The 18,263-nt window shown below is 33.1% G+C and overlaps 1 protein-coding gene across 1 annotated transcript; it reads right to left on the reverse strand.

Annotated features, from left to right (window-relative positions):
• Nucleotides 1-1,642: 1,642 nt before the first annotated feature.
• On the reverse strand, nucleotides 1,643-5,338 carry LOC149552745 (protein NRT1/ PTR FAMILY 6.2-like). Its single transcript, XM_089788290.1, has 5 exons — nucleotides 5,214-5,338; nucleotides 4,608-4,728; nucleotides 4,300-4,517; nucleotides 3,376-3,932; nucleotides 1,643-3,026 (listed from the first exon to the last, which is right to left on the reverse strand). Exons 1-5 carry the CDS (start codon nucleotides 5,214-5,216, stop codon nucleotides 2,102-2,104), a joined length of 1,824 nt encoding a protein of 607 aa, XP_089644416.1. The 5' UTR covers nucleotides 5,217-5,338; the 3' UTR covers nucleotides 1,643-2,101.
• Between the last annotated feature and the right edge of the window lie 12,925 nt (nucleotides 5,339-18,263).

Below are 18,263 nucleotides of genomic sequence, written 5' to 3' on the forward strand. Positions count from 1 at the left end.
TTTAGTGTTAGTTATTTTAGATAAAAAATTGAGAAGAATATATTTTTATTCGGTGTATACAGTCAATAAAATATTCCGTGTATTTGTTAAATTTGACTAATATACAATCTTATTATAAATATCTATTATACTTGATCAATGCACAATCTATTATAGTTAACTAATGTATTATTCAAAATATGTACTTAGGAAAGATATATTCTTGATGATTCATTATGAATTATTTGTGAACCAGGATAAAGCTCTTTAGTGCTCTTTGTTTCTTCTGTTGTTCTGTTCTCTTTGGTATTCAATAAAAATTGTACCCCTCTTTTAGTAAAAATTATTCTCAATACAATCTATTTCAAACTCTTGAAACTCATCACTCCACAAAAGTACCACTATAAATTTTGGAAAAAGTGATAGAAGATTTATAGATTAAAATGCATTCCAAGAATTGGTGTGGATATTCTTTTTTAAAACACTTTTTGTTAATGATTCATTTCAAATTTGTACATCTATTATACATTTTGGGTGATGTTTCCATCAAATAAGTATGTAAAAAAATGTACCTCTAAATGAATATCTCAATGAGAGAGTTTATATGAACTAACCCAAAAGATTTGAAGTTCATGACAAGATATACATTATATCAATTAATAGTCACTTAATGTACTCAATCAAATATGTTATGTGCATTATAATAAAATTGATCAATAAAAGTATAACAAAGAACCTGTCAAAAATTATAATTATAAAAGAATAATAATATGTAATAGATACGTTAGGCAGACAATTTTCAAATAGTTGTTCATAGAAATTGATATTATATAATAATCAATCTAAGAATTCTAAACACCAAATACAGGTTAACAAAGTGCTAGAAAAATACAATAAAAGTCTCTAAATTTTTTTAAAGAAAAACTTGAACTACAATAAAAACCTTCTAAAAACTCTTAAAAAAATACTGATAACTTAACAGATAATATACAGTAAATTATATCAATTATTACATAACTAGAAATATATTTATATTTATAGAGCTTCATTTCATTTGAAGATCAACCATATACTCGTCCTGGCCTAGATGGGGGAAAATAAGTAACCGCTGAAGTCATCCCATATAAATCACACCCTCCTTTTTATGTTTATGAGGTGTCATAGAAGATATATGCCATATTTTTGTCTTTTTTAAAATTTATATTTTGATTGGTAATGAAGTCAAAACAAACTGCTCTGTATCCCATTCTTTAATGAACTAGACATATGAAGACGCATGCCATGAAAGATCAAATCATCCAAACATCGCATTCTTTATCCCTTAGCTTTGAAATTATAACCAAATACTTTTTTCCCACATGACCATGTAAATTTACATTGATTGACTTGAGAAAAGGAAACCCCTATAATTGATACGCACTACAACAAAATTCAATTTGTTTGAAAAGTGCATTCAAAGAACGTTCATAGATCATCCATGATTAGATAGGCACCGTATACAACCCAAATTCTCTTTAAAAGATAGATGGATTAGATATACAATAAATCAAAGCAATCTAAATTCTTTAGAAAACTATACTGTCATCACAGAAATGCTACTGAAAAGATAGACCTTAATAGTCTGAAAGGAATCAATGGATGGCTAGATTTCTTGGACAAACTCTAGATCACAATCAAACAAGGACTTCTTTTATACAAAAGGATTGATTTAAGACATATCTGATAGAAAATATCATACTTGCATCTCTCCATATTGTAGTGGGCCATGAAATAGGGAGCACGTGGAGATGATCCATACTCCAGAAATTTCTGAGATTTTGGTCTTCAATAAGTGGCATAGATTAAACATCCTTGAACTTCTAAGCATTGGGAGCAAAGTTAAAAATAGAATCACTCTGGTAAACTAAGTTTTGCATTTCTATCCTCCCCTTACGCAACTTGATGATGAACCCACAACTTCTACATTTTATCAACATAGATTAAACATTCTTAAACTTTAAGCAATGTAGGTGAGACTAAAATAGAGTCGATCTTGTAAACTGATTTTTGCATTTCAGTCCTCCCCTTGCTCAACTCGATGATAAGTGTCCACCACTTATGCATTGTATCATTCAAAGATGTACTAGATACATCCCTCCACACCCTCCTTTTGAGCCAAAGTGGACTTTGCCAACTGCAACCCCTCCCCATCATCATCGGTAGATGATCTTCCTTTTGTGGGGTTCCTTGTTTCCTTGTAAGTATACCAATTAGCAAATATCAAGTATGCAACCAAGTTGAGTAGACTCATTAGGGCAACCAGCCAGTAGAAGTTATCTAGCCTTCCCTTGTTCACATTGTCAGAGAGCCACCCCTGGTGAGAGTGTGTCATGGTCACATGATTAACAATAGACACTAAAAGGCTGCTGATGAAAAAACCAAGGGCTAAAGTGGTCAAGAAAAGGCCAGTGCTCATTGTCTTCATGCCATCAGGGGATTCCCTGATGAAGAAATCCAATTGCCCTGTATATACAAAGGCTTCTCCTGACCCAACCAGGAAAAACTGTGGAATAAGGTAAAATACACTCATGGGAACAGTGGATTTTGGCTTCTCCCAAAGATGATGATGTTTCACTTCCTTGAGACGCTTCATCTCGGTCAGTGCTGCAGCGGCCATTGCTAAAGTTGACAAGGCCAATCCAAACCCTATTTTCTGGAGTGTTGTGAAACCCCCTTGTTTGCCCGTCCAACGCCTTGCCAGGGGCATGATTAGGCGGTCATAGAAAGCAAGTGTGAGTAGGATTGCACCCACAAAGAATACTGTCAAGGAGGCTCCGGGGATCTCAAAGTTTTTGCCAATGTTTCTCTTCATGGTGGAGGCTTGTTCTACTGAGAATGTCACCATCTGAGCATAGGTGGTCCAGAACATTATTGTGGTTGCCCATATTGGCAGCATTCTAATTATCGTCTTCACCTCTTCTACTCTTCTCACCGGGCACAGCCTCCATGGACTCGAATAGGATGCTTCCTCCATTGATAAGTCTACTATGGCAGCTCTGTCTAGAAATCTGCATTGTTTCACCATGGCAAATACATCAGAAAACTTCTGGGCCAAAGCCTGGATTAGTTATTATTATGTGTAAAGTTCAAAGATTTAAACTGAATCGAAGACCTCCCACATGAGAAGTTCATAAATTATCATTATTATGTGTTAAGTTTAAGTAGATTGGAACTGAAGACCTCTGACATGAGAGGCTCATAAGTTACTATTATTATGTGTTAAGCTGAGTCTACTCGAACTGAAGACCTCCCACATAAGAGGCTCATAAATTACCCTTATGTTGTAGGCTCTTGCATGGAAACTAGTTACTATATATACTATATAGGTTTAGCCAATGTAACAGAATTAGCACTCACCTGAACTGATTTGTATGTGGTATTCTGCTGTGGGATGGAGATGTTGGACTAGCATCGTCATACAAGTGAGTGTCATCTGCAGGGAGTTTCAGCTTCCTGTTTCTCCAAGCTGCTACCAGAACTTGAGCAATTTGAACCAGTGGGCTTCCTGATGTGGTCTTCTTGAATCTATACTTCTTTGTTCCTCCCAAGAAAATGATGATGGCAAGCAGCATACAGGATGCACAAATGCCATACCCCCAGCTTCTTCCCACATTGTCTTGTATATACACAAGCACAGTCACAGCAAGCAGGGACCCCAAACTAATGCAGAAGAAGAATCTGTTAAAGAAGTAATCCATTTGACTCCTCTCCTTCTCATCATTTTCATCAAATTGATCAACTCCAAAGCCAGAGACACTGGATTTCAGACCTCCAGTACCCAATGCAATAAGATACAGAGATACATCGAGAACAGCAAGCTGTACACCATCTGCTGCTTCGCAACGCTGATTGTGCATGCATGGAGGAGGACTCAGTTGTGGCAGTGTAGTGGAGATTGTCAACACACCTATTCCCTGAAAAATCAAATACATATAATAAAATAGCACCTTGTGCCTTAGCTTCCGAATAAGTGCATTTCTCCTTAAGTTTAGAGAATGGGTATGAATATGAGAGACTCCTCATCAATTTATATGTTGTTTGACAATTTTCTGGATAGATTTTGTAATAGTTTTTCAATCAACGTTTTGGATCAAACTCCTTGATGCATCATCAAGATGATAAAGCGAGCATAAGGATATCAGAAACTGATGATGGATCATGGAGTGTGATCCCAAATGTTGATATTATACAATCTGTTCGAAAAAATTGTCAAATATTATCTATGGATTGTTGGAATCTGTTCTCTTTAATTTATGATATTGTAGTGGAGTAGGAGCCTACCAAAGCTTGAACGGTTGCGAAAATGGCAATGGTCAAGTATCTTCCCAAGAAGGAATCAGCAAGAAAGCCTCCAAAAAGGCAGAGAATGAAGGAAGTCCCCAGGAAGTTTGTCACTACATTTGCAGATTGTGGGCTAGGAAGATGCATGGTATTCACCAAATATGTTACCAAGTTTACAGCTATGCTTAAAGTTGTCAACCGCTCGCATAGCTCAATCCCTGCAAGGCCTCTGGTTAGTCAAATGCTATAATCAATTTTCCAATACATCAGGGCTAAACTTTAGCATTGAGATATTAAATCTTATATACCTAGTATGAAAACTGCAGGTAGCCAACCCCCAGTTTTGGTCTTGTCTACAAGATTGCCCTTATAATCAACAACTTGGACTTTTCCTCCTGTGCCTGATGAATTCAACTCTCCATGATGGGCCTGTCAGAAAAATAACTAAATTGTAAGATCTGTAATAGTCTACAAGCAGGGATTGACATGTATAATACTAATATGCTTGTGGAGCCTTGCTTTGGCAGCTCTGTAGCTAAGTTTGAAACAAATCAGAAGCACATGTATTTGCTTTTCAGTTAGTGGGGTTTATATCTGAAAAAGTAAGGCCTCTCAGATGAAACAAAAGATAGGAAGGTCCAACAAGGTGGTGCTACAGAAAATGGAAAAACAAGTTGGTCTTCGATATCAAAAAGTGGAAATAATAAAGTTCATGTACAATTTGAACTCCTGGAAATTTGAGCTCACACTCATATCTCAGGGATAACATAAACATAATTATATTATAAGAATCTAATATGCCAATAAAGCCTAAAATTTATTTCAACTAACACAGAAAAGAGTCCTAAATCTCATTTTCTCTCAACTAGACCAAGAAGAGATTCAACAAGAACAAGGATGATTCTAGTATGCACCATTAGGGCAGGAACAGACTGGTTCTCGCTTGAGTTTTCTTAATCTGAAAGAGAATAAGCTTTATCAGTTTTTCCTACTTGAGCATTCGTATGATTCACAAGAGGGGTATCATACTCTCAACTTTGTTCTTCCTTTGCCCCTCATGACATCCTTTATATGCAAAGGTGGGCGGTGGTGGTATCTCCAATTTCTACAAGTTGTCATAGAAAGCACCCCGAAATGATGTTGACCATTATGAACACCATATGATCCCAAAGGAACCCATATCCTAGATGGATCTATAGTGGAAGGGTAGATTTTGAGTGACCTTGTGGGGCTTCTCCATTTCAAATCAATATATCCCAAAGATCTACAGAAATATGGTCCGTGTAAGATAAGTTTCAAAAGGGTATTCTGGCTTATCTCTCTCAGCTTGTCACTCTCCAGTCTCATTCATGGTGAGAAAAAGGTGTATGTGATTCCAAATCCAAAATGGTTCAGCAGTATCAAAGAAGAATGGCTTCCAGTGAGGATGTAATAGACTAATGTTGCACAAGGCCTTAACTGTGCTGTCTGAGAGATATGGTATGGGAAAATCCTTTTGGCTACCCCAGACTGAACACTCCATCAATCATGTTTCCTTGTGTCAAACTTATGTGCTTTGCTTCTAAAGTTATTGCCAGTATAGCAGCCAGTTAATAATGTTCACTTTCCACTCCATTCCCAAATAATGAAACAAAACCTTATTATTTTGAGGTAATGAGACAATGCTTACTTGACAAGTTGAGTTTACAAGAATGGAAACTATTTGAACTTCTTTCTAAGGAAACCAAGCATGTAATGCCCAAATAATAGACCACATTTGTCATTTTATTAGTGTTTTATATGATAAGAAAATTCTTAAAAGGTTTTTCAATGATTCACTCTTGGCACGTTGAGTTTACAAGAATGGAAACTATTTGAACTTGGATTTTTCTATTGAAATCAAGCATGTAATGCTGAAATAATAAACTTCATTTGTCATTTTAGTAGTGTTTTATATGATAAGAAACTTTTCAAAAGGTTTTGCAATGATTCATGACTTTTTGGGTAGGCATTCTAAGTATTTGCTGTTTGGCTCTCACCTTGTAAGTAGGCAATCTAATTTTTCATTAATGTAATTGTTAATTAGGAGATACTTTAGAAATTATTTCAAATTTTTGGTTAACTCATTTTATTGTGTACTTTTTAAGTCAAATATTGACTGATACTATGTGAATAGTAAGTAGTTTACAGTTATACGAACCATTACTCATGAAACGTAGGTCAATAAGTTTGACTTAAAACCACATTCTTGTGAGACACTACTCATAAAATATGAGTAGTGGCTTTATAAACAACTAAAAGTTAAAGAATATAAAACATAATTGAAAAAAAAACTAAGTGTCCTCCTTTGTAAGATATATGTTGTGAATTTGAATTAAAACTATACAATGAAATTCTACTTATAAAACATGTTTTTGACTCGAAGCTACATTCTTGTGAGATACTACTCATGAAATACAAGTAGTGGCTCAATAGCCAATTAAAAGGTTAAGAATATAAAAGATATATGTTTTAAATTTGACTTAAAACTATATCATGAAATCCTACTCATAAACATAAATCAAATACATTTTGACTACATTATATTTTGATGTCTTGTGAGACACTACTCATAAAATATGAGTAGTGGCTTTATAAACAACTAAAAGTTAAAGAATATAAAACATAATTGAAAAAAAAACCAAGTGTCATCCTTTGTAAGATATATGTTGTGAATTTGACTTAAAACTATACAATGAAATTCTACTCATAAAACATGTTTTTGACTCGGAAGCTACATTCTTGTGAGATACTGCTCATGAAATACAAGTAGTGGCTCAATAGCCAATTAAAAGGTTAACAATATAAAAGATATATGTTTTAAATTTGACTTAAAAATATATCATGAAATCCTACTCATAAACATAAATCAAATACATTTTGACTACATTATCTTTCGATGTGAATATGCTAACTGCAATTGTTAATGAACTAGTTCTTTTATTCCATAGACAAGTACCCTCTTACTACTTTAATTATAAAAAACATTATATTATGACTAATACACTTTCATGTACATATTACAAAAATTAAGAACTACAATCTAAAAACATTAACTTAAAATTTATAAACTATTACAAGTCAATGATAAAATATATAGCTGTAAGAAAGCATATAATAACCTTTAAATTAATTAGGGTCGCTTTTTATTATTCATTCTAAAAATCTAAAATGTTTCAATGTATATATATTTAAATGGCCATCGTCAAGTTTGAATCTTTAGCTCTCGTAGATAGCAAGTTTATATATCAATAAGGCCCACTCTAGTTTAAAAAGGGCCATTATTGCACCAATAATTGGTGTCTAATAATTTCGAAGGCTTTGATTAAGTGAATTGTATGGTAAGATCCCGTTTGCTTTCAACTTGGACATGGAAGTAATGTCGATGGATAAATAATAATAATAATATTAATAAAAACAATAATAAAAAACAAAACAAAATGAAACTATACTATTGTTTTTTATAATGTAGGTTAATATTTTATTGAAATATATTTTTTTTTAATATTTTACATTTGTAGTGTTTAGGTTGTTTTTAGTTGATAAATAGTATTATATGATATGATTTCTTTATTATATAATCTAATTTTATAATTTTCAATTTTCTTAATTTTTGTTACATTGCATTTTGACGACTTATTATTAGACTTATAATTACTTATTGTTCGTGATGTAATAATATAATATAACATTATCAAAATATTAATTGTATGGTGTTGTTTGGTCATGTGTTGGTTTCACTTATTATTACTTAATGAACAAATATACATAATGATTGGATTTGAATTTGATATGATATCTATATCCATATAAAATGTGATTTGCTTTATTCAATTATGTAGCTCACCTTACTTAAAAATAACGTTACTTGTAAGACATTAATAAAACATATGTAGTTCAAACTCCTCCACTATGTAAGACTAAAGATCATTATATGCTCTTATGCATTTTTTTAATATATATAATTATTTTCTTTTAATGTGAAACTTTAGGAAGAACTTAATAAATATTGAGGTTCGTTATTTGGATTTTATTCGACAAATTTTAGCATGATAGAAGATACCATTTTAAAATTTATGAAAAAATATAAGTCCATATGAAAGAGATTGATTGATTGATTGACTTTAAAAAAGGAGAAACCACTTGTGCAAATGTAATTTAGGAGTAAGTTGTGAATTATTAAAAATGATAAAAGAGTTGTTATTGTAAGTTAAAGAGTCAATTTAAAAATTTTACATTTCAAATATATTATCTCCAATTCAAAAAAGTTTGAAGTGGAAAATGTAAAAAATAAAAAGATTATTATAGAAAAATAAAAAATATCATTTATTTTGTGGTTTAGAGTGATCGATTTTATTATGATAGCTAAAAAAATGGTTTATAGAGTGGTTTTTATTCTAATTTTGATTGTATTTATTTTATGTTAAAAGGGGAACTCCAAAAAACTAATGTATAACCCCTTGTCCCTATGTGGTTTCTTAAGTCCAATTTTTGCTTAATTTCTTGTGTTGGGGGGGGGGGGGGAGGGTGGAAACCAACTCCACAAATAGTTGCTAAAAAGGTTGAGCAACAATTGCTAGCCAAACTAGGCTTAGTAGCTGCATGGGGACCTACCCTAAGACTTGTGAAGGTGACTGTCGTGATTAGGAATGGGGGTTTCACTTAGTGAACTTGAATCATAACATGTACATTCATGGCATACTATAGAATTATCTTATTTTAAAAAAAATATTGCTTCAAGCTCATTTTTTGTCACTCCTCTCCAATACAAAACACACATTTTTCTTATATAAACCCCCACCCCTAAAATTCCCTTCTCCCTATTTAGGCAAAATATTTGCCCTTTATTTTTCCATTTCTAAACCTCCCCAATATGAGTTCATGTGGTATTGTACTACCCCATTAGTGAAGACCCGACGTGGATAGGATCATCTAGCAGTTCACCTTTAGGATTAGTTGATTGATATATGCAAGCTTGATCCATATGTTGTAATAGTTATATATGGACCAAGCCAATTAGGCTGAAACTTTTCTTTCTTTTCTCTATCTCATTGATTCTATAGATTCTCTATAAGGGCAAGGTTGCCAATATCAAATGTGTGTGGCCAAACTTTATGATTTTAGCTTTGACATATATGTTTCTAGTAAGCTCAAAGGTGATTAAGAGTGTTTTGACATCATTTATCCAACAACTCTAGCTCTTGAAGATGGAAGATTCAACATTCTTTGTCATTAAAAATATTGCATAAGGAAACCCTTAGGGAAGGTAACTTGACCTCAATGGGTAAGATTACTTTATATTTGTGGCAAAGGAATATGGTGCGACACTTGTAGGAGTGTGAACACTCATATGCTATGCCCACGATGAGGGCTGAGTTGTGGTCAACTTTATTGACTATATTTTGAAGAATTTTCAAAATGATTTTTTTAGAGGTCTTGATTTGGCCATTTCTTTAGGGATATCAAGATGTTGAAAGAGATGTTGGATTTTGAACTTATCACAAAGATCATGAACATTGCAATCACATGATCTATGATAATGGAGATAGAAACACCACACCAACAAATAATGGATTTAAGGATAAATGAGGCTATCTATTTAATTGTAACATGTATTAGGGAAATGAAGTACTTAATGATAGAAAAATGAATTTATGGTCATTGAAACAATGTGGATGTATCTTTCCCACAAGGTCAAGTCCTCATTGGCAAGGGGGAAAAGATGAAATAGTTAGTTGTAATTCATTTGTTGTGACCTATCAACTCTCCATGACTTTGACATTGTTTGAATTTCTCCATAAATTAGTATGTGCCATTTTCTATTGTTATCTAGTAATATTCATTTTCCATGACCTCATTACCTAATTTTGGACCTCATTTATTGCATATATACCTTTGTGTACCTCTTGTAAGGCATTTTGAACCTTATCATGCCCTGCACATCTACTGAGTACCATCAAGATCTCTTTGATATAAGATGTCAACAATGATGACCTAATAGAAGGCTAAATAGACAACTTGGTTCTATGGACATTATTGGAAATGTCAAGAGGTGTAGATATTGCCATAACACAAGGATTTGGGACCAATAATATGACATAATAGTGTGTATTAGGAAAATTTATAAGTGAAAACCAAGAGATGTTCTGTATGAATTATTTTTGGATTTGATTGTGTATATTTTTTAGCATTGATGTTTCGAATCACACTTTGTGATCCATCATCACGATGAGAGAATGTAACTATACAAATTATTATGCAATCCAAGCCACAATTAGGAGGCATAAAAGGTGGGAGAAGGGAGGCCAAAAGAACAAAAAAATCAAAAAATAATAAAAAGCAATATGATTTAATAAAAAGAATGAATATAAATTTTTTTTTTTAAAAGTAATAAATAGTGAAAATATAAATGACCAATGCACCAAACACAAAAATAAAAGAAGAGAATAAAAAGACCCCAAAGAGATTGAAAGGATATATATGTGTGTTTGTGTACACACACACACACACACACACACACACACACATATATATATATATACATAGACATATATATATACATACACACACATATATATATATACATATACATATACATATACATATACATATACATATATATATATATACATATACATATACATATACATATATATACATATACATATGGGTATGTGCAGGATCATGGTGTGCCAAAAAGTGGCAAGTTAATGGGTGATCAATCCATAACATGCATGACTCATGATCTAAGCAATAAAGTATGCAGATCATTATCACATTAATATATGAAAGTAAAGTAAAAAGAGAGACATGCAGATCAAATTAGAATTATCATGATTTGTGTTAGGATAATCAAAAGAATGGATTATGAGGATAGAACAACATATTGCCTTCAAATTGGTTCAAATCATCTGAATTTGGAGAGAAAACTCCAATAATAACATCCTCTTCATGAGGAACAGAAAATGGAACAACATGGAGGGAAACTCCATAAAAATATTATCCTATCAAAATGGAACAGATAGGATCAAATGGAGGGAAACTCCATATAAAATGAGTGCATACCAATATAGGATGGAGGGATACTCCATGGGCCAGATAAGGAAACTATGTATCAGTTATACTGAGGGGACCTACATAGTTATCCTTGAAAAAATTGGCTCCCTATGCAGCTCAAAGAAAAAATATCATATAAATCATGTAGATCAATGGTATAAAACCATAAAGTGCCAACATGGGCATAGAACGATGGTATAAAAGCATAAAAGTGCAACTATGGGCACATCAAAATATCAAAATGAAGGCAAATGTGTAAGATTACTCATAATCCAATTAAGTAAAATGATTTAAGGAAGATCAACTAAATATAGATATCAGGTATAAAACTCCATTAAAGGTAAACATGGGTACTGAATTCATTTGTAAATTTGAACAAGTTCATTTGAAATAAGCATATACAAGAGACTTTAATAATCATTGTAGTCATAATAGTTTGTATATTTATCTAAGTATATACATGTGCACCCATATATACTTGAATAAATATACTTGAAACATCATGGTATGAAATCTCATAATTAAAATAATGCAAAATAGGGTCAAAGCTAACTTACATGAAAGCCAAATGGCTGATGGAACATAAATACTTTACATAAAGTAAATACATTGGAAGAGTTTAGAAAAAAAATTGTAAAAAAAATTAAAATAAATAGATCCCTTCTTTAGACACCAAAGATATATGAAAAGTAACTTTTAATAAAGTGAGACTACTAAAATTGAGTTTAAGAAAAGATAATTTATCCTAATAGTAATAATTATACTATAGGCTTTAACTCATGTCATAGCAATGCAAAAGATCACCTTATCTCATCTCAAAGCATTTTTTAATTTGGAATAGACTATCTTAGAGAGAACTAAAGCAGTTTAGTATAAGCATCAATAAGCATGAATTTAATCAAAAAATAAATAAACATATAGACTTAAATGAAAATATCATAGTAAAATTAAATCAAATCATTAAATAATGAAGGAATAATTATATTCTAAAGAAAGGGTCTGACAACTATAATGATATGGATGAGATTGAAGAAATGCTTACTTTGTTTTTTGATAACTCACCCAAATTTCTTGATAGCTTAGAGACCACATTGAATAAAGAACCGGTGGATTACAGAAAACTGGATGCTTATTTGTATCGTTTCAATGGCAGCAGCTCAAGCATAGGGGCACAGAGAGTTAAGAATGTATGCATCATATTTCGTGCCTTCTGTCAAGAAAAAAAAGAATTGGGTGTTTGCAGTGTCTGCAACAAGTGAAGTAGGAGTATTATCTTTTCAAGGACAAGCTACTAAAATTAGTAATGGTTTCTGACAGACAAAGGCAATGCAGGTGCAGAGTTTGATTTCGCAGTGGAGTCCGGTGGTTTTTAGGGCAGTATGGAGGTTCTGCATAGCCGGGGAAAGTAACGGCCACGAGCGCCACCATTCTGGGTGGTTGAGCAGCTCGTTGCCCACCGTGATGACACAGATGCGAGTGGAGGGATGGAATGGCTGCATGTGTGTTGAGAGCCTGCACCTTCCTCAATTACTCCTGCTGATCTCGGCATTAAGTGTGAAGGGTTTGGGTCGGCATATAATCCCTATAGTCCCTACATTTTGGATGCTATCTACGTTTCCAACGGCAACGGGAACAGAGGCGTGGAGGTCGTTGCCTCCAAGTAATGAGAGGGAATAGGCCCACACCATGCAACTCTGCCTTCTAAAAAGCTATGATGATAAACCTGCAATATATATAGTGAAAAACTTTCCTCTAATGTCTTCTTACGCATCACCACTCAGGGTTTGAATCGATGGTGAGAACTCGTTATAGAGAGAATGAACCTAAATCGGAGAACCCAGATGAAATCTCAGCACGAGCGTCATTAAAACTCTTTTTTCAGGCAGGATAACAAAAAGCATAAGATGGAGAACATGGCAAACAAAGAAGCCATGAGAATTTTTTTTTTAAAATTCTGCAACCACAAATGCCATCCTCATAGAAAAATATTAAAAAAATAGATAAATAATAAATTTTAATTTTAAATATTAAAAAAATTGCACACTATATAATTAAAAAAACTATTAAAATAAGAATTATAAATGCTACTCCTACACAAATTAGAGCAAACAGGAGTTAATCGGGTTTGGCGGTAAACCAACCAAATCCAAAAAAAATTCAATTTCTTCCATCTTAAAAAGATTAAAGAAGAAATTAGTGAAATCTCTCTCAAGGGTCTCCTTCGAATCGTACCTTCATGCAAACACTCAAAACAAAGATTAAACTACTCTGATACCATGTTAGAAATGGAAAAAGAAATCTGTAAATAAACAATACCAGGAAAGAATCTAAGTGAGTAAATGCATGAAGAGATATTACCATAAAATAGGAGAGAGAAAGCTTCAAGCTCCAACACCATGAGACAAGATATTTGGAAAGGGGAAAGCAAAGAAAACCCCTTGTATTATTATGAATGAGGCATCAAAAGCCTAAGAAGGAGGAGAGAGAGAGATAGAGAGCAATGCTCATACAATAATTGAGAAGAGGAAGAAACCTCATTGTTGTGAAATGAGAGAAGAGGGTCATCTCTTAAATAGAGATGAGAGAGAGGAGTTGGAATGTAACTCCCATGTCTATGAATGCCACCATTCATATGTGTGTGAGGCCAAGTGTGAGATTCCTCTTAAGGAGGAATAATCTAAAATTAGAAATTACAATACATATTTATCCTCACATATTCCACTAGATGACAAAATACGATGTAGTGGAAAAAGAACAAAAAAGAAATATATTAGGATACCTTGGCTTATATCCTAATATATTATAATAATAAATAAAGGAGGTCTAACCTTGGTTTATAAATACACCAAGGAAAGATTACAACTTCTAACAAAGATGCCTAAAAGCGCTTCAAAATCCGCTCTGACTTTTTGTACCTATCCAGGAACCAAACCTGTAGGGTTAAGCTGAGCCTTATCAGATATCCGATATCATATCGGATATCCGATTTGATATCGGATATCCAATTTTAAATCCAATATCCGACTAATAATTAAAATCATATAATAGTATGATATATTATTTAATATTATTATTATTGATATAAAATAATAATAATAATATTAAATAATATATCATATTATTATATTATAATAATAATATTATTATTATAATTATTATTATACTATAATATAATAATATTACTATAATTATTATTATACTATAATATAACAATATTATTATTATAATAATTATTATACTATAATATAATAATAATATTATTATTATATTATAATCGTATAAAATTATACTATAATAATAATATTATAATAACATATTATATTATAATAATATAATATAATATTTCATATATTATAATATATAATAATGTAATATAATATATATATATAATATAATATAATAATAAAAATTAATATCTTATAATATAATATATAATAAAAAAGTATAATATATTATAAATTATAATAATATAGTATAATAATAATATTTTATATTATAATATATAGTAAATTAATATAATAAATATAAAATATAGTATAAAAATATATAAAATGTAATATATATGTTATATTATATATATTATAATATTGGATATCTGATATAATATCGGATATCCGATACCTGTGCATGGATTAAACACAAAATCACAGACCTGCGGCCCTTATTTTCACGCGAATTTGGGCCAATCAGATCGGATATCAGATAATAAATCGGATATCAGATAGCAAATCGGATATCAGATATCAGGTATGTCCCCCCCCCCCCCCCCCTGACTCATTTTTAACCTAAATTTAATAGATTTTAACAAGATTTTGTTTGTTTTAGTTGAATCTAGGGTTTTTTTGACAAAAATGGTTAAAATTTAGATTTTTTTTTAATATATATTACGTTTTGGAATTCAATAGGAATGGCTGATCAAAATGATGACACTGAGGCAGGGAATAATATTCCTCGCAACCCACCACCAAACGATCCAGTATCCCCACAAAACCGTCCACCAAATGATCCTCTACCTCCTCAAAACCCTCCTCAAATCGAGGATTTGATAAATGAAAATCTCACTGAGTTGAGAGGTTTGCATAGAACATACAATAATGTACCTGCACTAGCTCCTATGTTATCCACGTTAAACACCATAGTGGATAACATTGAAACTCTTACAAACCAACAAAATGCCGTTCTTCGTTGGCGTGATGAAATGCACCAGATGTTTGATGATGGTTTGGATTATGATGAGGTCTCGGCCCTCAACATAACCAAAGACGATTTGGCAAGCCTTTTTGCTAACCCAAAAATGGGTATACCAGTTGACCCAAAAAAAACCAAACTATCGATTAAATGGTGCACAAATGACACCATACGTGCAAATTTTTGGGACCGTTGGTGGATGGTCTTTGATATCCCTCCACATGGCAATTTAGACATACCATTTTATTTCCTTAAAAAATTATATGCAGAATTTGTGTTGAAACTTGAAGTGAACTATTGGAGCATGAAGCCCAACATGGGCTTAGGACTAGGAGCTCCTCAGGATAGACGCTCTTCCCAGCGGAAGAAACTTGGCACTTTTGTCCCCCCCTGTTATCTCCCCCCCTCCTCGAGTGTAGCATCCAGATATTATGGCAGAGGCTAGCTCTCAGACCATCAAAGCCATTCATAGGCTGAGTAGCCTAATGATATCTCAGGCTAGGTCAGTCTTGCCTCCTCGTGTTGATGATGTTGGTGCCAGTTCATCATCGGCTAGCTCATCACACATTTGTGTGCCTCACACTTGCATTACATGCAAGAATATTTTCCTGGGTCCCATAGGTGATCTTCCTGAGTATCATTTTGTATTAGACGAGGATACACCAGATGCACGTGCAGAGGCTACAGACCCTAATGCGAGAGAGGAGGGGAATGTAGAGGCATGGACTTCTTTGGTGTTGGTACGTGTATACATTTTTTTGTTATGACATATGTGATTTAAAGTTAATTTTTATAATAGAGTAATTTTAATTTTTAAGCCATACTGACTTTTACATGTATGTGATCTTCATTCATGTTTAGTTGATGACCGAGGAGGAGCTCAGACAGATAGATGATGCTACACTCTCGGCCATTTCATTTGGCCTTGAGACATCTATGGTAAATTATGTTGTGTTCGCATTTCTTTTTTCTATTTGATATTGTAGCATATATGGTTGCTAATCTTTCTTTTATCTTGCAGATACCACCTGCCCCGGGGGGACAAAGTGCGGGGGGTGAGCCAACATGCATTGACAAAGGAAAGGTAATTAGATGTTTTCTAATTGATTAAATATTGATGCATTCTTGTAAAATGTTTGTGGTAATCTCATTTAATTACATTATTTATTGTATATAGGGTGTGGCTACTAGCGATGAGCCTGTATAGATTCGGCGTCCTAGATCATCAGGGATTTTCATTCGCACAGAGAGCCCCATTGTATGTATAAGTATCATTTATTTTTTATTTTTTTAATTGATGTAGAGGAAAGTATGATTGTTGTTCTATACAATTTCTATGATTTTTTTCGTACCAATAATGATTCATGTCTTGCATATGTTCATTACAACTTAAATAGGCTTATATGCACCTGTCCAACCGACCAAGTTGGTTACAAAGGTTTATTTAATCAAACAAATACCAAATTACTACTTTCCCTCCAAAACTAATATGACCATTTGAATTTGAAATTCAAATTTCAAACTATAGTTTTTATGCATTCCCTAACTTTCTAAACTATTCCATTGACTCAAAATTGGTCATATGGATTTATTAAATGCAACTAAGTAAATTTCCAAAAAATTGAAGTTTTTATTATTTTTTCTCCAAAGCACCGTACACTCTAATCTCCCCCTTTCAACTGAGATCACATATGACATATATAAAGGTCTACATGACCGTTGGAACAACCATATAGGCGTTCCCAACCATAAAACAAACAAACAACCACTTTTTGCTAATATTGTTTAGACTCTAAATACCCTATTCTAAGGCCTTTTGGTCCCATGGAGTCACTTGGTTTATAACCACACCAAAATGCTTGTGGGCCTTACATGTGCCTTTATTACAAAACATAGACCAACTTGTAAAATATGGACCAAACCTTTATTCCAACTTCCTAATCTACTTGAATCCTCGCTTTCATGGAGTGGCAAGGTGTTCGGCAACAAAGATACTTGTTCCCCCCTGCCACATAGGTTAGGTGCCATGCACCACCTTTCCTCTCTCTCATTCTGAACACTAGTCCACCAAGTGAGTGATGTTCCTCTCAGTCTTGTTGTTGCTACTTTTACCTTCTTATCTGCCTCTATGTCTTCAAGATCAAAGTAGTTCTCAAGGGCCTCTATCCACCCTAGCACTTCTTCACTGTCCATTTTACCCTGGTATATTGGAAAATCAATATGGTTCTTCCCACCATTACCTTGTACTGCCTTAATGATTCTCATAAATCTCCTTTCTTCAGGATCATCTGTTGTCTCATGCTCTTGCCTTGCATTACCAACCTTTTCTTCTTCATGGTTCTCTCCATGATTTCTTCCTCTAACCTCTTCTCCTCTAGGTTCTTGCCTTTCCTTTTCTAAGGATTCTATCCTTGCAATAAGCTTCAACCTCTCTCTTCTCATCTGTCTTTCTTCCCTCACTCTAGATGCTTCAAGTTCTCTCCTCTCTCTTTTCTCTTTTGCAACCTCTTCTCTCAATTCTTCAAGTTCTCTAGCCATTTGATTTTTAGGAGGCATTTTCACAACAAGTTTTCTTCCTTCCCAAGGGCCAACTCACTGATTCTCTTTCTTTCCTCACCAAGAAATCTCTGGACACCACTTATGTACCTTTCAACTCTGGGACACACAAGGAGGAATTAGACACACCAAGGCTTCAACAAAGG

This window comes from Cupressus sempervirens, chromosome 6, assembly GCF_028749045.1.
Source record: "Cupressus sempervirens isolate cs-2001-9-10 chromosome 6, ASM2874904v1, whole genome shotgun sequence".
Taxonomy (NCBI): domain Eukaryota; kingdom Viridiplantae; phylum Streptophyta; class Pinopsida; order Cupressales; family Cupressaceae; genus Cupressus; species Cupressus sempervirens.

Coding starts and splice junctions, on each gene's coding strand:
- LOC149552745 (XM_089788290.1), bottom strand. Junction 3,933..4,299: donor TCGCAACCGTTCAAGCTTTG/GTAGGCTCCTAC, acceptor TTGATTTTTCAG/GGAATAGGTGTGTTGACAAT. Junction 3,027..3,375: donor CCACATACAAATCAGTTCAG/GTGAGTGCTAAT, acceptor GAAACAATGCAG/ATTTCTAGACAGAGCTGCCA.